Source organism: Stigmatopora nigra, chromosome 6 (genome assembly GCF_051989575.1).
Source record: "Stigmatopora nigra isolate UIUO_SnigA chromosome 6, RoL_Snig_1.1, whole genome shotgun sequence".
Lineage (NCBI taxonomy): Eukaryota > Metazoa > Chordata > Actinopteri > Syngnathiformes > Syngnathidae > Stigmatopora > Stigmatopora nigra.
Window position 1 is genome coordinate 7,135,337 of NC_135513.1, and position 26,341 is coordinate 7,161,677.

The window sequence follows — 26,341 nt, forward strand, 5'->3', positions numbered from 1 at the left end:
AAAAATCTAAATGATTACAATTGTGTGTTAGCTAATATTCACACTTCTGAACCCTACTCATGCAATGCTATTCTACAGAAGCAAACTATTCATTTGTTCATTCATTTTCTGAACTGTTTTATCGTCACAGGGGTTGCGGGGGTGCTGGAGCCTATCCTAGCTGACTTCAGGCCGTAGGCGGGGGAGACCCTGAATCGGTGGCCAGTCAATCTCAAGGCACGACGAGACATAAACCCGTTCACGCTCTGACTTATGCCTAGGGGCAATTTAGAGTGTCCAAACAGCATGCATGCTATTTTAACTTTATTTTGGAGTATCCCGTGACCTTAACAAAGAGAATCAGTCTTGAAAATGCATGGATGTTTGCAAACAAAGTGGAAACTGATTTATGAGCACAAAAGCTTTAGGTGTCGTATCACTTGGAAAATAGCTGCAGGGAATTTATTACCAGTAGACATTTCATGTAGTAAAAACAACTTTCATTTTTTTCCGACAGTGAGGCAATGCGGCACCAAAACATACTACACACACAGAACACCCAACACACAAGCAAGCAAGCAGCATACCTTATAACCAGTGTCCTATATATAGATCCATACTATATATATGAGTCTCTGTAAAAAAATAAACAGGAAAAAGGAAGGATACCATGGAACTAGTTATTTTGCTGACATTGAGAAAAGCAAATTGAGTTTTGGATTCCCCAGACTTCTAGAGACTGGATCTTGAAATGTCCTTTGCAGAGTGGTGGGTTCTTAAATGTTTCACAATACTCTGTGTAACCTGTTTCAAGGTTCTGCTGAAAACAGATAGCATGGCCTCCATTTCCACCTGGAATAAAAACAGAAGTTGACAATTTACCCCAATGAAGTTCATTGTTTTTCAGTTGGGTTCAGAATTCTTTGGAAATGTACTTCCTAAACTGAGAACTGCAGCCAGTCATGTCTCATTTTACCATTCCAAATCCATTTGTGGTCCGTCTATATGTTATAAAACTTTAAAAAGTCAAAGGCAGCTAGCCTACCAATAATGAGCTGTTCATCAGTGCCAGCTATGAACTTGGAAGCGTCTTGTTGCCTGGATCTCTTTGACTCTTTTGTAGGAAAGGTGTCTTGTGCGGGAGCAGTGAAAGGGATGGTCAAGTAGCTGGGATTTTGCGGCGTCCCAGCTGGACATGTCAAAGTAGTGCAGAAGGTGTTCTGAGTGGAGACTTTCCTGGTCATGATGTTGACCATGGCTCGCTGGTAACGCTCCATGCTGGGACGAAGCTGTAAAATACATCATTTTTCCTGACATTGGTGGGCATTCCACACCCATAGCAATACAGGACATTAATAGTCTGGCTCACCGTGAAAACAAAACATTCGCAAGTTCCAAAAAATGTGGATTTATCAGTGTCGTACTTGTGCCTCTCTGTCATATCTGATGAAATGAAGGCACCAAAGACCTAAGAGAGGAAATGCAGTTTAATCCAATTTAAAATGCATTGCTTTTGTCTACATGCTTAGTAACTGTAATATTACCTCTTCATCCACTGTTTTGATGATCAACACTGCGGGTTCGTGGCCCTCTACATGACAATAGAACCTTTAAAAAATAATATTAATAAATACTCATCCATGTATATCTTCAAATGTGATTTTTAGTGCTATGCCACAATAAAATGTCAACAGAAGAAAGATCTCGAAATCTATTTTATTTTACACATGCAAACTCCACACAGGTGGACCAACCTGGATTTGAACCCAGGCCTCTCACTGTGAGGCCAACGCGCTAACCACTCTGATACCTCATTATAAGAAAAAAAATACTCCCCAATAAAATAAATACCACTGTTTTGACCAAATAGCTTTTACTGTAACCTTAACTATAGTAAAAATGAGGACTGGGTGTAACTTGCATAAAAATGCTTATCCTGGTGACAAGACTGCTTTTCTGAATATGTTTTTTTACATCTATTTCAAGCAATTATTATAATCACACATTGTGCTTACAATAGAGCAAAAAGTTGACTTACGAAGCGAGAGTTCCCTCATGTTCTATTGAACTGAACAACTTAATTGGACTGAAAAGGGCAAAACGTTCTGGTATCCAGGCCCACACGACTCTCATCTCTGTCCCGGTCACTACACTGGAGCTTAGATTGTTGAAGTCCACTGTATCCACTGATTGCCTATAGGATCAAAATAGCAAAGTGAGACGAGGACACCAGCAAACCAAAAATATGTCTTTAGTCAAAGAGGTGAATACAAATTTTGTTCAGTAGTTTCCTATTTACATTAAAACCCTTATTCACCTCTTCTGGTGGATGCTGACCCCTTTTTGCATGAGAGAGACCTTGTTGGCCTTGAACAGGAGATTGAGTTCTCTCCTTGTTGCAATGGGAACCAGGAACGCTCTTTCGAGGAGATTCTCAGCCGTGCAGTGGCGAGCCACATTCTGGACGAAACTTTTCATGTCAGTTCGGAAATCCTCCACGTCTGCAACTCTGGACGAAACGGACACTTTGTAGAGGCTCAGCAAAGCCAAAGCGACCCTGCAATAAATATCATCATTGTTATTTATATCAGAATCATCGCTTTGTTAGTTTTTTAGGTTTTCGGGGGTTTTGAATGCAGAAAAACAAACTGCTAACCTGTAAAGAACCTTGTAACCCTCCAGGAGGTAGACATCTAGCACCCTAATGGCAAATGTGAAGGGAAGATCAGCAAAGATCCACATGATCCAGTCAGAGTAAAATTCAAATAGGTTCTGGTGTGAGCTGGCTATCAACTTCCGGATACCCCGGCAACACCTGTTGGCAAGGTCTCCGAAGGTCATGCATGAGGCTCGGTATGTGAGAAAGGTCTGGTCAATGTATCGCTTATTTGGGTCGTTATAGCAAATTAGTCTGGCCACGCTGTAGAAACACTCTGCTTCATCCTGGCTGAAGTGCAAGATGAGTGATACCAATGCAGGAAGGATGGGGCAAAAGTTCATGTCTGGAAAGTACCTTCCAAGACAGAGAAGAATCTTTTTGACAGAATTCAGACCAGCCTTACTGAGGCAGTACCTAGAAAAAGATGAACAATCACAATGATTAACACACCTTCCTTGATTTGGTCATGTTTTTTTCCACGCTATTCTTCACACAAGTAACAAATTAGTCATGCCTGTAGAATGTATTCAATGTAGGAGGCTTCTACCTTGGTATCTCTCCTGCCTCCATATACTCTGGTACTGTATGGTTGCTCAGCTTTTGTTCTCCAAACAGCTTCCTGCTTAGTTCATAATAGACTTCTCGCTCCGGACTGACACACCTTCAGCACAGAAAAAGAAATTTGGTATCAAACTTTATTCTGTAATAAAAATTTGAACATCCATCCATCGTATCTCATATGCATATTTAGGATTGGAACAGTACTTCTATTAAATATCACGAGCACACGAGAACAGATGCATGAAAAAAATTCAAGACTTGAACCCACAACCTCTGATCTTTAAGGCTATTGCGTTATGAATTGTTGTCCATAAACTAACAATTCTAATGATAAAAATATGGCATGAAAAAAATTGAGATCCATTACCACAATGCAGAACTTTTGCCATTAAAAGTTATTCAATGACCACTTGGTGGTCATGTAGCAGCTGATTGCTATGATCTATTTTGAGAATATCTAAGAAATGTCTTAATGTACATTTCGGTTCTGTAGCAGCATCTCCGAGATCTCCATTTTTTATGTTTGGGGTGCCCACCTTGAATGTAAGGTATGAATGATATGGTAGTAAGCCTTCGCCCTGAGTGTATGAGGGGTAGCCCAGAATCCTTGTCGTCCAATGGCTTTCAGCTCCTGGTGCTCACATGCCACTATTTGCTGGTACCGTTCTGCAGCTTCCGGATCAATTTTCTCCCAGTCCACAAACTGACCATACTTCATGCCAGAGCTGGAGCAGATCTCCCAGTTGTCTGATTCAGAGATCGTCATCATGGAGACACACTTGAGACTTCCTTTGCTCCCTGTACACAATGTGCAACATTTTACAAGGGAAGTACTAAACTCCTCCAGTAAAGAGAAGAAGCACTTACCATTAGGGTCTCTTGAGACGGAATGCTTGTTTGATTTTGATGTGGCCTTTTCATTTTTGTTCACTGGATTCTTGGGAGTGGTGGCTTTATGCCTCAGTAGATTGGGCGTGGATAAGTGGTCCAGATCATGGTCAGAGTCATGTTCTGCTGTTTCATAACTGTAAAACGATCTGGATAGCATGATCACATGTTAGATCAAGTATTCATCCATCATGTTTAACATCATAATGTGAACTACATCCTGATCTGTTCAGCTCTTTGTTACCAGATGCCAGCTGTTCAAAGGCTATATGAACTGCTACACTACCAATTGTTAGAATATTCATTAATAATCAGATCATGTCCATTCCATTACCTTGAACGAGGCCTTTGACAGATCTCCTTAGCTTGTGTCTGTATTCCATAGGTCTTGCTGTCCTCAGGGTTGTAATATGAGTGAGACCTCTGTCTGCCTCCCGTCATTATGCTCAAGTTGAACTGATACTTCTACAGCTCAAGGAAGTCACACAATCTCAGGATGAGAGTTAAGTCCACCTGGAAAGTTAAGGTGAATGATGTGATGCAGGGAGGCCTATGCAGGACTTTATATATGCCCGTGGGTGGGGAAGCAGAGTTATAAGGCGTGTTTGTGGTGACCTAACACTTTGACCAGGAAAGGTTTTGCTTACTTCTCGCAACAGATAATGTCTGCATAGAGGAAGGAATTTGGTAATAAAATCCACAATAATATTATGATCCACAATGAAATGGACATCATAACCAGACAAATTCAATCTACTATTTCAGAATTAGGGTCAGCGAGGCAGCCAATATTATATGGTTTAAAGGTTATAGAAATACGGAAGATAATAGTCTAAAATGGAAAAGGGAGACAATCTTTGTCATCCCATAATTGACAAGACAAAAACAAAAAGACAATAGGAATAGTAAAACATCTTTTGAGCATGTTTTCTCTTAAAAGAAACAATAATTGATGAATACAAAATTTAATAGACTTCAACAAATTTCAGGGATTTGAAAAAAATCCATACGCATTTTTCTTATGTATTGGAAATATGTATGTTTACTCTATTTAAACATGCGCAAAATAAGGTCATAGGACATGGTTGGAAGGCACTGCTCCTTCCGTGAACTGTTCCAGAATCAAAATGCCAAATAGGGCTATTCTGAGAATTTTTCAAAAGTTATTATTCAACACAACAGCTGCCTGTTTTGATCTAAACACAACTACTGTTTGTCCATGACACATTGAGGCTCTACGAGTGCTTATCTCACATGTGGGTCCTTGCACTGATGTTGAAAAACAATTCATTCAAGCACGTGTGAATTATTTCCTATAGTCATGTAAGTAATTTTACACATGGCAGATTATGGATATAGAATTGAACATTATTAAAAATAGGTTTTCTTGTCATGTTATAACTTTCCCCCAAACCTAACCCTAAACAGTATGGACCGGATTTGGCCACCCCTGTGTCTAACCCTAACTGTAACGTAACCATAACCCTAAGCCTAATTCTAAACCTAACCCTAACTGCAACCCTAAACCTGACCCTAAAGCTAACCCTAAACCTAACTCTAACCCTCACACTATCTAACCCTGACCCTGAATCTAATGGAAAGTCACTTATGTAAAGATACTATAAAGTTTTAAGCAGTCATGTATTCTCATCAATTATTGGAATATTTGCTTGTGGATTAAAAACCACCCAAATGATAAAGGTAAAGAATTGTTCAATTTGGTGGGTCTAGTAACACATACATTTTCTCATATTTTTGAAGGTTTATAATTTTTTTTAACGATTTGATGAAGAATGTCCTTTAAGAAGCACCGTTGTACGTCAGACCCAAACAGGAAAAGTTGCTTCACAAATTGAGTTCGTCTGACTCGATCTCAATCGCTAACCTTTCTTTCACAAGAAAATGTCTCAGGATACATGGTAAATTACGACTTATAATATTCTTTTTCCGTATTATATGCATTAAGATCATAATTTTACCAAATTTGCAGATTTCGCTTCAGTTTGTCATTGCGTCACGTTTTGTTTCCTTCCTAAGTGTGCAATTGGCATCTAAATATTCCCGTTTATTGTAATGAAAATGGAGAAATCTAGGTTGATTTTCCCTCTATACATATGAGTGAAAAATGCAGTTTTCTTTTTATATTCGTTACAATAAGGGAAGCAAGTCATAGGGAAAAAAACGAAACCATTTATTTGTCACATGATTGTGGTCTTGTGTGGTATGATTATTAATGCAAGGCATCACTAGACAGTGATACTTATCAATGAAAGAAAGTCCGGATAATTCCAGATAAGAATGATTATTCATTCAGTTATTTTCTGAACAACTTACCCCCACCAGGGCCGCAGGGGGTGCTGGTGCCTATCCAAGCTGAGTTTGGGCACCAGGCGGGGCCACACTGAATTGGTGTCCAGCCAATCGCAGGGCACAAGGAGAGGGACAACCATGTACCATCACATTTATACCCAGGGGCAATTTTGAATCTCTAACCAGCCTACCCTGCATGCTTTTGGAATGTGGGAGGAAACCGGAGTACCCGGAAAGAACCCACATAACCTGCAAGCTCCACACAGTGAGTGGAACTCACCTGGGATCAAACCCTCGACCCCAGACCTGCGAGGGCGATGCACCAACCCAGGGGTGGGCAAACAATTCCGCAAAATCCCACAGTGTGCAAGGGTTTTTATTACAACTCCTTAAGAGGACACATTTTCACCAATCGGTGGATTGCAGTGAGGTGCTTTTTGTTTTAGAAGAAACCTCATTGGTTGAACTCATTGTTCTATTGATTGGAACAGGAACCTGTACCCACAGCGCCCCACCCCTGCTTAACCACTTGGCTGTTGGGCCGCCAATAATAATTATTTAAATATAAAAATTAATCTAAAAAAATATATAAATATAATAATTAAAAAATAATTCCAGACCAAGTTAGCCATTGGGAATCGATCTGCTGTTAAAAAAATTGAGGTCCATTGTGAACTTATCTATTCTTTTCCTTGTCTAGGTTACAGAATTACGATGCCACTTGTCGTCTGGCACAAGAAATTGCTGAAAATATCCATGAACGAAACAAACAGCAAAGAACAGGGGGAAATCCAGCTAAGGTAATGGAGTGTTTACGCCGTCAGTTACGGTGCTCTTTTGGGCCATTTCTCGTTTGTTACTGCCTTTCCCCTTTGTTTTGCAGATCAACATGACACTAAGGGCATCACTTCAAAAACTCAAACAAAATATTCCCCAACTTAAAGAGAGTTTGCTGAGGGCTTCTTCGTCAAGGCGCATGTATCCTTTTCTCAAACATAAGTCATGAGACTGTGTTTATAGTTTGTAATGAAATGGGTTGTGCAATAGAGGGCAGTATATTGCTTTGAAAAGGGGTTTAGTATTCTTTTTAAGGTTTGATTAAGGAAGTGGTGTCCATAAATCTTTTCTCAGAGGGACAGTTTTAGAAAAATCAAAGAATGCAAGGGGCCAATTTTGATAGCCTTCCACTTAAATTTGTCAAAAAGACTATTGGAATCAGGTAAAAAAATAGTTTTAATGATGTATTTTTTAGTTTTTTCAATTCTTTTCCTCGGCCAGTCTAGGGTGTAGTCTGTCCTTCGCCCGAAGTCAACTGGCATTGGCTCCAGCACCCCTCGCAACCTTTGTCATCATGCATGGTACAGTTGATTAAGTCATTAAATTGAATGAGATGCAAAGACATTTTCCAATTGGATAGAATTGCAAGTGGCAGGTTAGTTATTGTACGTATGCACGTAAACACATAACTTAAAATTATGTTATGCACACTCAGAAAACTCAAATAACTCAATGAGGAACGAGGGTCGAAAGCACACAAATCAGGAACACACCGCCATCCGGATCTAATCAGCCATGGTCCCAGAAAAGGGAGAAAAGGTGCACGGAAAAGGGGATTTTTGATCTTATGGTCGCTCTCAAAGAATGTAATCCATGCAATAAATGCGTGCTAATGGAAGTTCTTTACAAAAAATGAATTTACAATACCTTAGAATCCACCACACGTTAAGTAAAAATAGTGAAACAACATTGAATGCTTCCTTAATGTGCCATAATAAGAATGCAATCAGAAGCGGACAGGCGGCAGAATCTTATTGACGACCTGCTGACCAGAGAAAAGCAGCTCAATGCCACTTTTAAAGGCGATATCCCGGAACCAGCGCCATCCAGGTACAGTGCAGAGTTTTGCAACAGCATATGTATTTTTACTTCTTTTTCACCACATTATGAACAATGGCTTTCGCACAGGCCTTTTCTAGATTTTATTAGTTTTGAGTGTTTGTCAGTCATCCCACTGTACTAAGTACAATAAACAAAGTATGTATATATGTACAATGACAATGCAGCTTTCAATTCAGCTAGATCAGTTCAATAAATTTAAATCTTGGCTATGACCCACTTATGTGGAGTGACCATATCCTCCTGGCTATATTGGTGTATGTGTTTTTTTTTAAATCCAGCTTCCTCCCACAATGTGAAAACATGCCCGTGTCCATTTAAGACTAAAATGTAGAGTCTAAATTTTCTATGCTCAATGTGAGTGTAAATAGATCTAGTGTAATCTTGTCGTTATCTTCTGTCTCTATAATTGAAACACAGAACACCAGCCTTTAAAGCCTCTAAGGTCCTTGGAAGCCACCATTTAAAAGAAAAAAAAGAAAACTAAGTTTGGGTTTCCCAATTAAAAATAATGAATCCACAATTCTCCTGACTTTGTCCTTGACTTGGGGTCAGAGGCTCTGAGCTTTGCTTTGATGATGTTTTCACTGGTCACTAACTTTCTGCAAGTTTCTGCCCTTTGTGTGAACTCTGGTTTGACTGTGTGCTAAGAAAGCCTTTACTGTTTTCCGTTCCTTTGTTGTTACATTGTATATTTTCCACCCATATAGCGGCACACTCAAAATATTGAAATTTTAGTCTTCAAACTTTTGAGCATCTTTTTATAATTGTATACGCCAGGTCTTGAGTGGTTTCATGCTTTTTACAGCATAAATTGAAATCAACATATCCCAAGGTTGAATTTTGACACTAAGCTACATAGTCGTGATTGCCAAGAACTTCTTTTTAAAGACCACACATCTAATTACTTTAAAGTTTTTTTTTTTCTTCAAATGACACTCATTAAATTCCTCTAATCATGTGATTATGTGCTTGGCAGTTTTTGCTGTTAGATACCATTTTTAATGAGAAGCAAGGTGGATTAAGTTGATGCCAGAACCTATTCTCACTGTGTGGTCCCACAGAGGGTCAGAGGATCACTACACTTGGCTAGTTTGAAATTTATTTCTCTTGGAAAAGGGCGCTCAGCAAATGGGGGTGAGCATGCCGAGGTGTCTTTCATCTATCCTTGAGACAGTACAACTGAAGCGTCTCCATTTCAGACAGAGTAAAAGGAGGATGTGGCGCCTACATTTGAAGGCTGACTTCACCTCTTGGCCCAGTGCAGCCACCTTTCCTCAATTATTCACTAACCTTTCCTTTGTTTTTTCGAATGCGTTCGAAATAATCATAATTGGTTTAGTCTCTGCTGTCCAAGTCACTCCGTCAGGTGGTGGGTGCTTAGGTCTTTGTGGCGGCAGTCGCTTCCTCCAAAAGATGTGCCTGACTGGCTTCAGAGCTCCTAACTGTTTGGCTAATTGGATCTTCACACACTGGGCACTTACTTGCACGGTTGAAGTGGCGGTTGTATGCATAGTCTCATAGTAATCAAACATGTCAGAAAGATTAGACTCAATACCTCACCAACTCTGTTTTACTGACCGAATCAGAAGCAGCTTGAAATAATCATTGAGAAATTGTAATACCGTAAGTTTTCTCATAATATTTTGTTACCCTCAGATGGCTTGCGTGTGGTTTGTGGTCTTCATCTGGCGACTTGATCTGAGCAGTGAGAGTTCCAGTTAACCTCACAGTGTAACCTGTCACCATAAGACTTCCAGCGACAGCTTTATGTAATCAGCAGAGAAATCACTTTAAAGCTGAAATTCTTTCTGGGATGTCGCTTTGTTGCACAGTCCTGTGACAGATTACGTGCACTCAAATTATAATAGCTCGATAGATAACCAACTTGATGTGTTTCCATACAATCGATTAAATAAATGCCATGTTAGGTAGGTCAAAATAGGTGTTCGACTCAGTTGAAGTTTCTCCTTCAAGTGCAATTGCTTTTTATAAGTCAAATTACTTTGCAAATGAAAGAACTAAGAGTTTAAATATAAACATGTAGACACCCCAATTCGATCAAGTCATCCAAATTCAGTGTTGTGGAATTCAGTACAACACAATACATTAGTTATTATATCACTTTTTCCCAGTAAAGATGAGATATCCAAGTACAGTAGATGAGTCATTTGCTGTTGATTGGGGCACTGTGTCTAGTACAACAGCGGTCACTGATTGATGAAATTGGGCAACTGATGATATTCCCACTAGTGTTTGCATTTTCAAACCAAGTAGAAATCAACCAATTAACAATGTATTTGCTGGTCTCTACAGGTCCACGTTAATGGCAGGAGGATCGGGAGCAAACGAGGGAGTCTCAGCCAACCCATGGCTCATTAATGAACCAGATGAAACCATCGGGTTGTCTTTTGGAGAGATAAAACAACAGCAGCAACGAATCATTGAAGGTAAACTAAGATACCAGTATCATTTTTTCTGCTATTATGTAATCCAACAATTACCAGGTTTCCCACATGAGTTGAATAAAATTGACATGTCACTCACACAAATACTTTACTAGATTTTACTGACATCACACACATATGGAACCACTCTTGTCACTGTAACACAAGTATAGTACAAGGGTATTTCCAGTAAGAGATGGTAAAACGTGCAGTTAACTTTGCGCGAAGAAGCAATTAATAGATGAATGAGTATGACACACAAAAAGAATTTGATTTAATGTATACTGGCCATCTGTATATGCGTGTGTATGTCTGTGCCAATACATGAAAGGTGGCCGTCACTGCCCACATCTAGAAGATATGCTGTAAGACAGCGTCTGTTTTCTCCCTTTTACCAAATGGCTTGGGCATGACTTGAACACCAAAATGTCAATGCACGAGAATTTTTCGTGTGACACTTCATTTCAATGCCTTTCTTATGGCTCTGGTTTGTTTCACTTTTGGATCACAGATTCCATTTTATGGCACTGAAACTCAAGCTGTTAAGAGTTTCACAGTGCTCTGAGGGGTTTATGGCAGACCTGGGTAATGGTTAGTGCCTGAAACCATAATCATTTAAAAAAAAAAGGGAAAAAAACCTCTGTGATAGACATTGTGTTAAACTTGATCTGTGGAGGTCCAAGGTATTTCTATTCTTTTCAGCTGTCATTGTTTTCCACCCTACCACGGACTGCTGTAATATCTTAAGGCATTTCTCATTTCCCAACAAGCAATTTCATCTTTGTTGTTCACTGTACCACCTGCTTTCCCCCCTCAGGTTAAATTCAATGCTTTCTTTGTCGTTTCAGTCCAGGACGAAGGACTTGATGCACTAGCAGCAGTCATTAGCCGGCAGAAGCTTATGGGGCAGGAGATCGGCAATGAACTGGATGAACAGAATGGTAAAGTTGAACATAACATGAGATTTTTGAACAAATGTTCTACAGTAGCACTGTGGTCCTGTTTTTTCATAGATTTTACACTCCTTATTGAGTTCTAAAATTGGCTTTTATTTCAAATAGACCATGAAATGGTTTTCTAAATGCATCGCCTTTTTGTCCTAGCGTTCAATAAGTTGACAATTGAACAATTAGTTTCTTTATGTATGGTTCTCTGAGGAATCGTGCGTTGCAGGATAATCACTAACTCAATCATTAGGAATTAGGTCATAATATGGAATGGACTTTATTGCATCTTGCATCAAAAATGCAGTACTTGGCCGCACCGCATTGTTAATGCACATCATGACTGATATGCCTAGATTAGGTTCGCACACATAAACCTTGGATAGAACTTCATTATCATGACTTGATATGACATTTGGAATGGAAGTACGAGTACAAAACGTTCTGAGGTGCTACCATTTGATGGCGTAAATTAAAACCAATTTCCTGACATTTTTATTAGTAAGATTTCAATCCATACCAAAGCCTCTTTTTTTTCATTGCTCGCAAGTTGCAATGTGCATTTTTGATCAGCTTCCAATAACTTTCTTGAACGCATCGAAGTATCTTGTAATATGTAATTTTTCACACAGCGACTAAATACAGTAATTTAATGACTTAAGCAGGGAAACTATGAACTATCCCCTCTGCTGGGAAAGAACGGCAGATGTTTGGCACATTTTTCATGACAATGATGGGTCGCATGGGGAGAGAGAAATGAGCCAGCTTTTCTCTTGCCTTTTCTTTGCTTTCACTAATTTAAATTTGCATATTTCTCCTCATTTTATCACTTTATGTCAGTGTTTCTTATTATGTGAAAGTTACCAGTTGGAAATCTCATTTTACACCTATTGCATTGCAACAATGCCCAAAAGCAAATTATTTTATCTGGCTAAACAATGGTCTGTCATTCTCCATTGTTCTTAAATATATTTCTAATATTTCTAATAAATGTCAGAAAGGGCTTGGCCAAATTATATCTTAAAATAAAATGTATTCAAGCACAAGAACACCAGAAATGACTCCCAAGTTCATTTTGATAGTTGTTAGAATCAGCTTTCCCCCCCATTTCTAGTTCCTACCTGTTCACTGGACAGAACGAGCAGTGTTTTTCTATAAATAGACTAAGCTCTTTGTAGTCTTCTGCTTAAGTTTAGCCCATGACCCAAAGTGCAGTGAAGGTTGTCGTCATTTCCTTTCCCAGAATATTTTTCCTACACCGGTGTCAACAGGGAAGGTAACCTTTGGTAAAAGGTCAAGATATGAACCTAGAGCCCCAAAGAGCAGGGGTGGGAAAACTGGTCTTCAAGTGGTTAAATTGTGGCCTTAACTATTGATATTTGTAAACTTCAGATGACCAGAATTTTTACAAAAAACATAGTCAGTTTTTAAAATGGAACAACACGAGTACATTTACCCAATTATACCCTGATTATTACCCAATAATTAGGGCCCAAGATTCTTTTCACATAAGATGAGCGTATTTTGTCCATAATGTACAACAGGGAACAGTAGTTGCAATTTTTTCCTTTTGTCTTTTAAAACCACCCAGTTAACAAACAAAACACATTAATTATGATGGCAACTGAAGCACACCAATGATGGTACACGACACAAAGCCTCTGTGGTAAAGAGTTGAAGATTGATTGACTTTGTTTAAGTGACAAGGCTGACTGTAGTGAGCTGTGTTTTTCAGACACTGACAATGCTGAGAACAGCATTGTGGTGTTCAAAGTGCCTTCATTAGTGGAATGCCAAAGTTGCAATGGGCAACAAAACAACACTCGTCTTGTGTGGCTCTTGGATTGGCTGACTGTGTGACTTCATGATTTATAGTAGACATTATGTGTGAGGGGATGATGTTGGACATCCCCAATGTACTTTTTTGGACTCTTTTCTCATAAGGTGAAGGCAATTATAAAATTCTGCAGTGCCCACTGAAATTATTATTTTTTTACTGGTGGTTGCACTATCTGGAGTATTACAACGGCTCAAGTTTCTTTTATTTGTTTTTTTAAATATGTCAACTGCAATGGACAGACTAGGATTTTTAGAATAAAATTGCCTGCCTGGTTGCAACAATGAACACAGATATATTAATATTGTACTAGTTGGTCATAAGAGTAAAAATGAAATGTTATTTATTCACCAGACTCTGCGTTTTAACCAGACAATAATCAGTCACGAGTCAGGTTGTCCTTAATTAGCTGTCTATCAATAACAGCATTCATCTCTGTCTGAGAACCGTCAGGGTCGGAGAGTTCTAACAATGGATGACGTAGGCTATTTGTGCTTAAGGGCTGAGCAAGGAAATTTACATTTTAGACTCTAAAGAACAACATCTGAAAACATTTCATCAATCAACCAACCCTTCTCTTTCTCTTTAGTAGACACCAATAGCACCCCCAATAGCCCATCACTTGCATAGTGTTTATTTACGTGATTTTTTTGACATCCTGAAATGCAGCCTGTTGGCATTTTTAAATACAGGTCATGAGCGATTTTTAGGATAAAAAGACGTTATCATGGAACAAAAATCCTTTTAGTCACGTATTTGCTGAGTGACTTATGTGAATGTCTTTATATATATATAAATAATCCTTTCTGAATGTTTCCTTATGTGGCTTGCTGACTGAGTGGCTCAGTTCCAAAAATCCTTTTACATCAAAAACTTACACCTTATTTCAAAAGGGTGTCATTTTGTGAGGGTGATTTTTTTTCTTCCGGTAGTCATATAAATTATTGATGATTTAAACGTGTTTCGAGACCATATATCGTGCCCATTATAACTGACTACATTCCAACTGATATTTCAGAAAACTTCAAGAAACAATATCTTGAAAATTAAACCACACTGAAAAACTAGTGAATCACAAGATGCAGAGAGATTGCGCGCAATTTGTTCGTGACATGCTGCAGCACAAGTGGAAATTCTGACGAGCTCTTCCTGCGATGTAGTCATAAGGCCATCTTAGACATTAGATCGGCAGACGGTATAAAAGTGATAGTAGAGTGAGGGGTTGAGACTCCCCAACTTCAAAGTATTGGCCATGACAGTCAACAGTTCTCCACGACATGACTGTCATGCTAGAATTTGTCTGAAATTACGTAGTCTGCATCAGACATTAGCTGGTAGTTACATCAAATTAAAAGTTCTAAGACCGTTGTTGAAGAGATCCCACAACTGAAAATGAGCTGTATATCTCGATGCCAAAAATTAGCTGGATGACGCCAATAACAATGCCTGTAATGAAGTCGATATTAAAATCACCTTAATCCATCTGGAAAGCATATGTTTTTGTTATTGTGTTTAGTTGGCACTGATGGGATGACATTTAAATCTCAACCAAACCGCATAGCTCAGTGAAGACAAATTTGTGTATCTGACTGGTACATAACCATTTAGATTCTATTTAGCCATACTAAATCCACAGAAAGCTGATATACGGTATGATGAAGAAAAAAAAAGTGTGTTCCGTCCTGTGCAGCTCATCTGCAAGACGGAATCACATCCAGATGTCTGCCAAGATTTGTGTGGGTGAGGCCGTTTCCTGCGCACTCCCTCCTCCATCCATCTTAAACAGCCACCATGCCTGACACTCAAAAGCTTTTTCCCAAACTATCAAATTGGCACTGAAAAAAAAAATCTTAATTGTTGAACAATTTAATGTTCTTTCCCACCACTGTTATACTCAAAAACAACTTTGGGAGAAACACGGTGAGTGTTTCCTGATTGTGTTTCACTCTAAACATGGATATAAATAATCTTTCTTGAAAATCGTTATAGTGGTCATTATAGACCATTTAAGATGGCCTTATGGGCTTTGCTAGAATGCTTATACTGAGACAACAGATTCATGAATATGGTTTACTCCTTTATTATTGTCTTCCTCCTTTCCTTATATCATGGGTGTCCAACCCAAAGGCTGGATTGGGTACATTTTTACCAATCTGGTGTCTTAAAAGTATAGCCAGTTGATTGCAGTCAAGTGATACTTTGTTTCAAAAGAACTTTATTGGTCATACTGTCATTGCTGAATCAGTGGGAAATAAAAACCTGCACCCACTTTGACCCTTTGTGGAATAGCTTGGGCACCAGTGAAAAAAAGAAGACATATGTCTTAGACATGTGTGTTCTATGCTCTGCTCTTTTGTAACTGCAGTTGACCTCAGAAATACCTTCTAGTTATATCAGTTATGTGAATGACAGAATTTGGCTTAGAAAAAATGGGGAAAAAATAAAAAGGTGACTTAAACTTTGTACAATTGGTTTTAGTTCAGCCTGTTCTGGTCAAGTCATTTATTAAACGCTTTCATTCGTTTCTTCCCGCCTCTGTGAAGTGATTGATTTTCCATTTTGATGTGGTCAGGGAACGGTTTTATGAGACCTTCTGACTTATATTACCTCTTCATTGTGATTCCAGGTCGCCTAGAAATCAAGTAACAATATTTCTGTGCAAGAGATATACACAAGTTTATAACTTTGCCATTGACTGTTGCTCTTTGCAATAATTCTTTGCAACAATTCAGTCATCAAATAACTAACCCTTACACTGGGAATTTGAGGATGCCTTCCAGTAGAGGCGTGCCACAATCTGTACAGTGATTTACTCTAGAGTCAAAATGATACAGTTGTCAACACAAGTACTGTATAAACTAACCAATTAACGACGTTTTAAGGCACGATATCCCACGATATTACTGAATGATGTGACCTGCAGTCTACCATGTTGTGGCTCTCAAACATAGTGATCGTTACTGCTAATTTACTGGCGCAGGAGTTATCTTTATTGACAAAATACACTAAAAGATCATTCCAACTAACGAAGTAGTGTATTTAAAGTACTGTATTTAAGCTGCCAGTTTAAAGAAAATATAGAATTTAACTTGTTAAAGGATGTCTAGTCTTATATATAGTATTTTTTTCTGTTTTTAATGAATCACACTTTACATAGACATAACATGAAGGGATCATTGTCCCACTGTAGGGGTTGGTACTTAACTGATACAAATCAGCAAGCCTTTAAAGTGGCACTTCTTTGTTCCCGTTGACACTGCAGCAAAACATAAATCACGCCACACACGCGTTACAATATGTCTTGTCACCTTTTAAAGTTGGCAAATGTGGGTGATGCTTTCAGTCACTATCAGATAACTTTGCATGTGAAAACTGATATGCCATACAAACAAGTCACCATCAACGTTACTATATGTAGCCTAAAATATAATTTTACATTAGTTTGGTCTTCGGAAATCTGTGGAGACAACCACCAAAAATACATGCTACCTAATTACCTCACCACCAGTTTTCTTTGTGCTTTTATAATGTGAAAATTATGTGGATTGTGTTTTGCAATCAAGGGCATCTGTTTTCCAGATTCAGTTTACTGATTTATCTTTGAGTAGGCACCAACATTGTGAGAAACACAATATTTATCTTCCTGGTTTGACAGCTTTTTGGAATAAATCGTGGGACAATTCAGGTTGGTCATTCTAGTAGAACTGAATGAAAATCATGTAGGCAGGAGAATATAATAAATACAGCGTCGGTAGGGAAACAAGTGCTCAGGATATTCTGCAATAGTTGCTGATAAACAGCTCTTTGTTGCCGTCTTTCGATTAAACCTCATTAGGCGGCCTTTAGTTTTCTTTTTGACAAAAGATTTTCTTGCTTTTAGCTCCCAATGCAGGTTGGTGGTCTCATTCCATCAGGTTTTATGCAATTTTCTTAGTACCCTGCCCCTCCTGTAGCTGTCCACAACCAAATGTACAGGACTGTTTCCACTCTAGATGGGAAGTTGTTTCAGCCGTGCTGTTGGCTAAACATTTATACTGGCCCTTCGCGGGTTGAGCACAATTATCTCCAAATACGTTGAGATTTGTGGCAATTAAATACACCTCATGTGCCACCTAGGAATTTTAAGTGCTTTCTACTTTTTCCTCTTTATTAAATTCATATTCCAGCTCAAATTTGTGTCACTGTGTAAAACATATTGGTTCTGGTTTTGTCTCTATATGCTTTGGGTGAAAATAATGTGCATGACTTTAACATACATTGCCTGAGATTAAGTATTTTTATATTTATTTATTGGGATTTATTGTGGTCTACATTTTTTTTAATGCCCAGCTTGTAGTTCTTGTGGTTGCTGTGCAGAATCATTCAATGTAACATTTGACATTTTAAGAATAACATTGGAATTCAATTGGATAGTTGTCAAAAATGGGTGTGAGGGTTCGGGTTAGGTGTTTGTGTTTGTTTGCAATCACATTACTGGACTTTTACATATCTAAACTAAAATGAACTTTTCCATCAATCATACATTTGTCATCTATTTAAAATGAAAATATGTGAGCTACTAGTTTTTACAATGGAGATGAGCTGACAAACAACATTTTTCTTTTCAATTTCACCTTAATACATCACCATCTCTTTGTTGTCACCACTAATGAAGTGTGCTGATATTGATGAAGTGCAAAGGCAGCTGGTGTTGGTGCTAATGCCAGTGACAGGGGTGGTCCACCCCAATCTGCACCACCCCTGCCACCCTCATCCTCATCATGCTTACATTGTTTTGTGGGGTCTGGCTTGATGTGATGTGTGCGTGTGTGTGTGTAAGTTCCTGATTATCCTTGCCCTAACTTTTCTACATATAGTCACACTCCTGAAATAAGGGCAGATCTTACAGATACTTTTTAGGCTGTTAAACATCAATGTTTGGTTTTTATACATTGTTTTTTTAATCCAGGCCTCTTTTCTGTTGGTAATTGACCTTGTTCATATCATTCATATAAACTATATGCTGAGTAAAAACTCCATTGTACTTCACTTTACATTGTCCCTTTTAAGAAGTACAAACAGAAAAGTCTATAAACAGAAAAACAAACATTTTCCCCATGTCTTTGAGCTTTTCATTGACAAGAGGTTCATCTTTCACTAAGTCCATCCATCATTTGACTGTTTGTTATGTTGTCCATCATGTGTAATGGCAGATCTTGTGTTAAGTGTTTGGTGAAACTCTTCAAAGATATATAGCGGGCTTTAGTTTTGCACCAGTACTTAAGGTTAAATGTTAAAATTCATGTATAGCAACATAAAAGTCAGTACTTTTGTAAAGCAATATATTTAATTTATATATTGCGTTTTTAGATGATTCTGTAGTAGAAGTAATTCATTTAATAGGTCTAAAATGGTACTGGACTAATATCGCCAAAGCAAAAAAAGAAAAAGTTTCATTGTTACTGAGCTAACTACTCCTTCAGAGAAACACATTCAGTGATGCATTGAAAGACCTCCCCAAACCCGTTGGCTCAGTGAAGCTGTCAGTGTGGCAGGGGGTTGATGTCCAACAGTGAGACAAATCGCACCACTTGTCCAAGCCCTTCACAATGCCAGATGTTGGTGACAACATGAAACGAAGCAGCACATTTGCGCGCATATGGTTGGAAAGACATTAAATCTGGGGTACTAACTATATAGACATACTCCAAAGGGCTGAATTTAATTATGGCACACATCTATGCCATTTTTCCTTCCCCAGCACTGATCAATGTAAATTGATTTCCTGGTTTCATCTGTTCTGGTCAAGGGTCAAAAAATCGTCTCAGGAGGCGGTGACTAGGGTGGCTACATTTAAGGAATTTTTGCTTGGAATTAACTCTTCAATACACATGATGATTTATGTTTTAAATTTTTCACCCTTAAAAGGGCACTTATGGCACACATATTAGCAGCCTTAGACCATTGCTTCCCAACCTTTTTTGAGCTGCGGCACACTTTTTGCATTGAAAAAATCTCAAGGCACACCAACATCTGAAAATCTTTTAATTTAAAACTATGTCGCCTATGTTAACAATAGTCATTCTCATATTTCTCTCTTTGTTACTTGTTCTTTTTGTCTTCAGAAATCATTGATGACCTTACACATCTCGTGGATAAGACCGATGGCCGCATTCACAATGAAACACGACGTGTGCAGCTATTGGAAGCAAAGTCAGCATCCTGTGGTAAGCTTGTATACCCAACATTTACTGTCGTCAATAATTAAAAGTTAGGCCAAGTGCGTGCAATCATCTCAGTAACTTGTGAACATTCTTTGGTCTTAATCATTAGTTTGAACTTTTGATATGGCATAATTACAAACTGTAACTGAAAAACAATCACCAAATTTCATTCCGTGACTAGAATGGCTAAGGTATTTCACTCATATCATTTATACCTGGCCTCACAAGCGTTTACGACCCACCGATGCAGTGAGCCAAATCCACATTTGGACATAGTACTCATAAGCCTGTCAGGTATATTACGTCACTCGCAGTTGAGATTACCATAAAACAGTGCTCATGATTCTTGTGCCATCAGCAGACTCGAGGTATATTTAGATTAATACAGAGCCTTTGTACCGATACAAGACTATGCTGACCTCTGTCCGTTGAAATCAAAAGGTTTTCCTTAGGCGATTCTAGCTGTATTGTGTGTTGAGATGCTATAAACAGTCACAAATGCTAAACAGAAGCAGAGCACACCCAATGAAGGTCTCTCCTCTTAAATGCTTGATTCTCATGGTTGTGTCCCCATGGTGCATGATTAGTGCGAGCTTGTTTGAGCTGCCACTCCACCCATCTCTTTCATCCCCACATTGACTTGCGTATGTGTAATACATTTCAATACTTTTACATCATAGAATTTCCGAGGGTGTGTTTATTCCCAAATGTACTTGAACGCTTGCAAAGAGTGACCTTGTGCATACATGTCTGTATTGTGTATATTGTTGTGTGCCTGGGTTTATCCTTGAACAGAAAAATTCCCGTTTTCACTCATCAATATCACAATCCCCCACCCCTCTTCCAGTCATTCCTTTGCCCGTCCGTCTGTGTCTTGTTTAGCACTTGTCTTTGTGTCAAGCAGCTAAAGAGTTGAAAGGATGACATGCCACAAATTGTTTGTAGGGCTTTCCCCTCATTCTCAGTAGTATCGTGTTTAGAATTCCTTAGCTTTAAGTCTTTATTTTTGTTACTACCTCTCATTCAAAGCTGGCATTTTGTGTGTTATTTCTTAGCAGGCTTTGCTATGTCAAGCCTTGACAGCTGATGCCATACTCAAAATATTTTTTGGTGGCTCCAATTTGTAATCGCTGCATTTTTTTCACCCAAGTAATAGGCTAACGTTGGGAATTTGTGAGTGCACCTACCAAGCAAAAATCTTACTATAGTGTTACAATATAGACCTTTGGGGTACTGCCATAGTTTCAGGGGGCTTTTAGAATGTCATGCAATTCAAGAAAAAAAAATCACAATTCAGATACTGAAACGAGCATGATAAATCCGAGAACATAAGTAGAGTAGTACAATACTAAATGGAAAAAAACATACTGAATTTCAAATTCTATTCAAATTCTGAGGTTGGTGTCTAAGTGGTAATAATAGAATAAAGGTAAAAACATCACATTTAAGTTTGTATTTGCATTCCATATTGAATGATTTGTTGCACCACAACAAGGTACTTAAAAACATAATTTGTTCCAGAAGTGGTTTCGTAATGTAGATTTTTTTTGTAAGTAGAGACATTTGGAATGCTGACAGGTGTTGAAACAATAATTTGTGACATACAGTATGTATAGAGCATTGACAAAAGACAACTGGATGTTATTATAGTAAAACAAAGACACATTGTTTTTAACTTGATTGCAGTTGTACAGTCAAACAATTCTTCATTTAGTCATACCACCACTACAGACACCAATATAATTAATTCACGCAAGAATGGCTTCCAACTTACTTTTCCCGTATTTCCCCTTTGGGAAAGACTACTTATTAGTTTGGACACCGACAATGAAGGATCCACAAGCCAAAGAATGAGAGAAATGTAAACCTAAAGTGAAAGGCTGGGCAAAGTAACAGCCACATGCTTAATAACTAACACTGGACGTCTTGAATTCATGACAGGTCTTTCGACAGCGTTCAGCCCAGCTGAAGATGCAAATTGTTCAACCCCTCACTCAGTAATTCTAATGGGAATCTAAGAAAGAGGAGGCATCTGGTTGATGATTAGGTCCTTGGAGGACTTTTTATGAATAAACAGTTGAGGCAACTTGTCTATTTGCACACATATGACTTGAATAGAATGAATTATTCCCAGACCTTGCACAGACCAGTTTGAAAAACAGCACCTCAGATTAAGCCACCAAATACTGATTTTAAGCAATTTTCAAATATACATACATTTGGACTTTGTAATGTATTCAGCATAATTAATTGGCAGGCGCTATTTAGAACGAAGCAATCCTGTAATTATTTTCCTAACTTTTACTGCCTTTCTTCAACCTTTGTTGGAATACGTCATTTGGAAGGGGAGAAATTTCTTTGGAACATAGGCTGAGGCAACACTGTTTACAATTGAATTCCACTTTTCTTTATTAAAGTCATCGTGCGACTGCAAGTACTGGCAATCTAAGTCTCTAACTTGTATCCCCTTCTTCTGATTCTGCATTTTATGATATTTGTATTTATTTAGTTAATCTTGTACTTTTTTTAGGCATTTTTAAATAGATTTGCCTTGATAAATGTACTGCCAGGACTAGTGTTATTTGCTCCTTGCAAACCAAATCTGTCTCTATTATTAGGGGTCATCAGTGTGTGCACAGGTCTTCTGAATAAATGTTTGTTTGTTTTTTGCCCCCCAGGGATGATGGTGGTAATTGTGTTGCTGCTTATTGCAATCATTGTGGTAGCTGTTTGGTGAAGACTGCTACAAAGAGCACAACCTGGATGAGGGAATGATATGATTCAGTCAAAGATGAAGACATTCTCTCCTTTAGGTTGATTTTTATTTAGAATAGTTTGCACATTGTAAAAGGATAAGACCGCCCCCACCCCTCCCACACACACACAAATATCATTGAATAAAATCTCCGGATGTGTAATAGTAGACGAAATGGTTTTGCCCGTTGTAGCACACCCACCTGGGATTGAACCCGTAAACGCAGACAATTGAACTCACTGAGGTCAAGGTTTTTACCTGTATCATTTTTCTGTGTAATTCAGTGAATGGCTGGTCACGCAATGCAGCCAATCACAGCATTGCAAGTAGGAGTGAAGTGATGCTAATGGTAAATTTGCAAAAAGTGTTGAATCTGATACGTACACTCCCCAAACCAAAGTAAAAAATAACTGCACTTATTTTAAGTTGGAATGGCTGCAAATATAAGAACAAGTGGTGAAACTAGGAGATTTTTTTTCTTTTTCTAGTGAGAAAGGTCTGCTCTGCAAAACATGCAGCGAAGTTAAAGTTGTAATCGAGTTTTCCGATGGAAAAAACATGGACTAAATGGACAGCTCAACGACCTCAAACGACACATTCAGCAGAAAATCTTTTGAATGAAAGTGACAACTGAAAAGGACAGACGTAAAAATAAGGTAACATTTAATTTAAAATGTATTAAGATGTTTTATTTGTGGATATTAATCTTTTAATTTTAATATGACTGGATCATTTATGGGTATTAGAAAAGCACCTGCTATTGGCAGGTGTGATACTTGTGTGGCCATAGTGAGGACTTCTGATCTTGCTCACAGTGGTCCTCGGTATGCTAAGGCTTAAAAAGTCATCAATTATTTGTAAATCTCATTGACACTTACTAAAACAACCTCTCCAAGCTAAATGTATTTCAAGACTCACCATTTTTGACCAAATTTAAATTCTTATGACACACAATATACAAAATATTGATGTCTCATTCCTAAATGTCTCATTTTATCAACAATTTAAAGCACACAATTGCCTATTATTTTCAGTGTAACAAGAGTTTATTTGAAAATATGCCTTTTAGTTCTACCAGGTTGGTATGTTCAGTAGTTATAATGTCCTTCTTGCATTAATGATGGCTATCTACAATGACAACAAATAAGAAAATACACAAATAAAACCTTGAAAAAAATGCAATTCACCAAAATGTGTGTCATTTAAATATAATTATATATAATAACCATAATATATTAGTACACATTGTAAAAACATTGCAAAAAAAGGTTTTGTAAATATGACAAAAAAACAACATTTACAATTCATAATATGAACACAGAGGTACACTTGACAAGAAACTCAAAACCTAAGCTTTGTAAGTGACAATAATATGAAAGGTAATATTGTGTACTTTACTAACACAATAATTCTGTTAAATGGCATTATGTTTGGGGCAAAACAGTGAAAGAAATGTGTAAATAAATTGCTGAACAGTATTTTGTGTCTTTGCTGAAGTGACAGTCAGTAAAATGTGGAACCACAAATCATTGCACAGAGGTCAATTGCTCTTCATTGAACACAAATTCCAAAATGCTGATCAGTCGTATGTTTTTCTTCTTTCTATTTTACCCCGCTCTACTTTTTAATCATACTGTATATATTTTTATTCTACAATATTCTGGACATTTGAATCAGATTGCTTTCAATGAAGGATTGCTAGAACGGTACTATTTAAAACTACTATAGCACATTTTAATTGTGTGAAATCCGGCTCACTAATTGATAAAATGCAAGGTTTTCTTGCATCTGGCAACAATTATATGATATTTGGTGATGTATATAAATATGTAATGGCTAAATCCAAGCCAAAATGCAGTCAAATTAACAAATGTCCATTATCTTATGTATATTGCTCCATTATCAATGTTTTTTTATTAGCACATTGTTCTGCAATGGTAACGGATCCCTTCAACATTCTGACATTGTTGTAAGGGACTTGAAGCTGTCGTTTCCCATAATGTCTCTTTTTTGCATCATTGATACAATAAATTTAATTAATATATTGCAGCACTATTGCCAATGTAGACAGTAAATAAATCGTACCCAGAATTTTCTTAAGTCAAGTGAAAGAATGCTGCTTTCCTTGGTCCAGCACATCAATATTTTAAAAACAATAGTGTAAACAACACATTAAAAAAATCTATTTTCTGTGTAACAATATGCATCATATTTTGTGCCCAGTTCAACCATTTCCTACAAGTGCCTAAAAGTTACCATTGACCACAAAATTTGACATAACGTGCTACGTTGTCTAGACTGTAGAGTTTTTAGCATTGATAAGACATTATATCTATCACTTCTTACCCTGACAAAGGAAATGATAACATAAAAAAAACAATATTTGAATAAAGAAAATGCTTTTCATTTGACCCAAAGCAGAAACCTGTAGAGTTTGGCATTGGAATCAAATGGTTAGTTTATCTGAAAGCCTTTTGCATATATTTGTCATTATTTTCATGATGAGAAATATTGTTCTCTCAATTGTGAAAAACTGTTCAAATATACAACTGAATTAAGTAATTAGGGGCTTTTTGCACCAGTCAATAAAACAGAACGACAATATTCAGTAATATTATTTCATACTGGGTTTACAACAATAACATATACTGGTGCAAATTAGGCGAATCCATGTCAAAGTTATAGAACTGGTGATACCAAATCTGCAGCTCCTTCAAACCAAAGTTCACTAGAGAAGAATTCCTAAATGATCCTCTTCATGCTACTAAACGAAAAAAAGCAGCGATGTCAACAGTCTTTTTCTGGCTGTAGTATTCTGTCTCTCTTTTCCTTTCCTTAAAACTTTCATCTGCAATCCCTTTCTTACTGAGTCTTTTCCATCTATGGCTTATTGCACCTTCCTTTCTTCTCACGCTGTTGGAACTTCCGCAGCCTGCGTGCCCACGTGTCCCTCCATTGGATAACCAGGCTACCTTTGTCAGCTACCACACCGCCGCTCTGCCCAGGGGAGTCCTCATTGTTGCCCAGCAGAAGATACTTTTTGCCGGGTTTGATCTTGGGACACTTGCAGGCCACGTCTTTGGCACGTACCCACAGAAATTGATCCCCACGGCGGATGCGGCTTTCTCCTTGCTTGTAGACGGAAATGATGTTGACTGTGAATTTCCACCACTCTCCAGCCTTGTCTGCCTTTAGAATGTGCACTTGGACAGCTGCAGAAATGAGATTAGTGAATTGACAGTGTGCTTTGACCTCTGCACAGTCTTGCACCTGTTGCCACACAGCTTTTTATTACGTACCATAATTATTACAATTTCGCAAAGTATCTCCACCTGCTGTAATTGCACCCCTCTTTTGGGCCACCATAGTGACTCTATCGAGACATCGCCCCAAGTGGCTACTAGCATCTTTTTTTGTGACGCAGCATGCAGCCTGGGGCTCCTGCTGATCCTTTCAAAACAAAACCCCAACTCACTTTTCTATCCTGTGGAGTGTGCGAATTGTAAGCAGGGATCTAGTTCTGTTGTGTTTCTGCATATCTTCTTATGGCTTTGACAAGAGCCTTTTTGGGGGCTCAATGTTAACAGCAACCCCCCACCTCGGTAAAAGCGGCACGGACCAATGAGCTATGTGTAGTATTCAATCCTATGGAATCTTTTATACGCTCCACATTTGCAGCAATAATATAATAGCACCTCTTAATGTTAAAGGCAACCCTTTTGGAGATTCTGGATTAAAACAAATAGCACAAAGGAAATAAAGTGATATTTTGAGATAAACTAGGAGTATTTTTTTTACAGTTGCAATAATGTCGTGTCACTCATATTTCTCTTAACCATGATCCCTAAATTGTACTCTGCAT

The 26,341-nt window shown here is 38.1% G+C and overlaps 3 protein-coding genes across 8 annotated transcripts in view; 1 reads left to right on the forward strand and 2 right to left on the reverse strand.

Moving 5' to 3' along the window:
- Positions 1–415: 415 nt before the first annotated feature.
- Positions 416–10,039, reverse strand: LOC144197793 (TBC1 domain family member 24-like). Of its 3 annotated transcripts, none has more exons than XM_077718435.1 (12): positions 9,947–10,039; positions 4,422–4,600; positions 4,067–4,236; positions 3,736–3,997; positions 3,186–3,299; positions 2,636–3,052; positions 2,297–2,536; positions 2,018–2,173; positions 1,524–1,587; positions 1,349–1,447; positions 1,025–1,268; positions 416–831 (listed from the first exon to the last, which is right to left on the reverse strand). In XM_077718435.1, exons 2-12 carry the CDS (start codon positions 4,526–4,528, stop codon positions 656–658), a joined length of 2,049 nt encoding a protein of 682 aa, XP_077574561.1. In that variant the 5' UTR covers positions 4,529–4,600; positions 9,947–10,039; the 3' UTR covers positions 416–655. The 3 variants fall into 3 exon arrangements, with proteins under 3 accessions (XP_077574561.1, XP_077574562.1, XP_077574560.1); XM_077718436.1 differs by lacking the exon at positions 9,947–10,039 and adding an exon at positions 6,422–6,489; XM_077718434.1 differs by lacking the exon at positions 9,947–10,039 and having other exon boundaries at positions 4,422–4,712.
- On the forward strand, positions 5,890–24,822 carry stx8 (syntaxin 8). 3 transcript variants are annotated; one of them, XR_013326599.1, is made up of 9 exons: positions 5,890–6,006; positions 7,098–7,197; positions 7,281–7,375; positions 8,174–8,284; positions 10,610–10,743; positions 11,589–11,681; positions 19,626–19,727; positions 22,403–22,537; positions 22,968–24,821. XR_013326599.1 is itself a non-coding variant. In XM_077718442.1 (8 exons), exons 1-8 carry the CDS (start codon positions 5,990–5,992, stop codon positions 23,012–23,014), a joined length of 699 nt encoding a protein of 232 aa, XP_077574568.1. In that variant the 5' UTR covers positions 5,890–5,989; the 3' UTR covers positions 23,015–24,822. The 3 variants fall into 3 exon arrangements, 2 of the variants coding, with proteins under 2 accessions (XP_077574568.1, XP_077574567.1); XM_077718442.1 differs by lacking the exon at positions 22,403–22,537 and having other exon boundaries at positions 22,968–24,822; XM_077718441.1 differs by lacking the exon at positions 22,968–24,821 and having other exon boundaries at positions 22,403–22,941.
- The window catches only part of ntn1a (netrin 1a), a 34,373-nt gene continuing 30,669 nt past the window's right edge, over positions 22,638–26,341 (reverse strand). For both annotated transcript variants that reach the window (XM_077718438.1, XM_077718437.1), the window contains one exon: positions 22,638–25,691. In XM_077718438.1, coding sequence (XP_077574564.1) covers positions 25,360–25,691 — 332 coding nt within the window. In that variant the 3' untranslated portion in view covers positions 22,638–25,359. The remainder of the gene's footprint in view (positions 25,692–26,341) is intronic.

What these genes read in the sequence shown, in the direction of transcription:
- stx8 (XM_077718441.1), top strand. An exon ending in TGAACTGGATGAACAGAATG is followed by an intron (nt 11,682 to 19,625) that starts GTAAAGTTGAAC and finishes TTTTGTCTTCAG; the next exon opens with AAATCATTGATGACCTTACA. An exon ending in AGCAAAGTCAGCATCCTGTG is followed by an intron (nt 19,728 to 22,402) that starts GTAAGCTTGTAT and finishes TTTGCCCCCCAG; the next exon opens with GGATGATGGTGGTAATTGTG.
- LOC144197793 (XM_077718435.1), bottom strand. Translation starts at nt 4,528, where the DNA reads ATGACGGGAGGCAGACAGAGGTCTCACTCATATTACAACCCTGAGGAC. An exon ending in TGTCAAAGGCCTCGTTCAAG is followed by an intron (nt 4,237 to 4,421) that starts GTAATGGAATGG and finishes CATGCTATCCAG; the next exon opens with ATCGTTTTACAGTTATGAAA. An exon ending in ATTCATACCTTACATTCAAG is followed by an intron (nt 3,300 to 3,735) that starts GTGGGCACCCCA and finishes TCTGTGCTGAAG; the next exon opens with GTGTGTCAGTCCGGAGCGAG.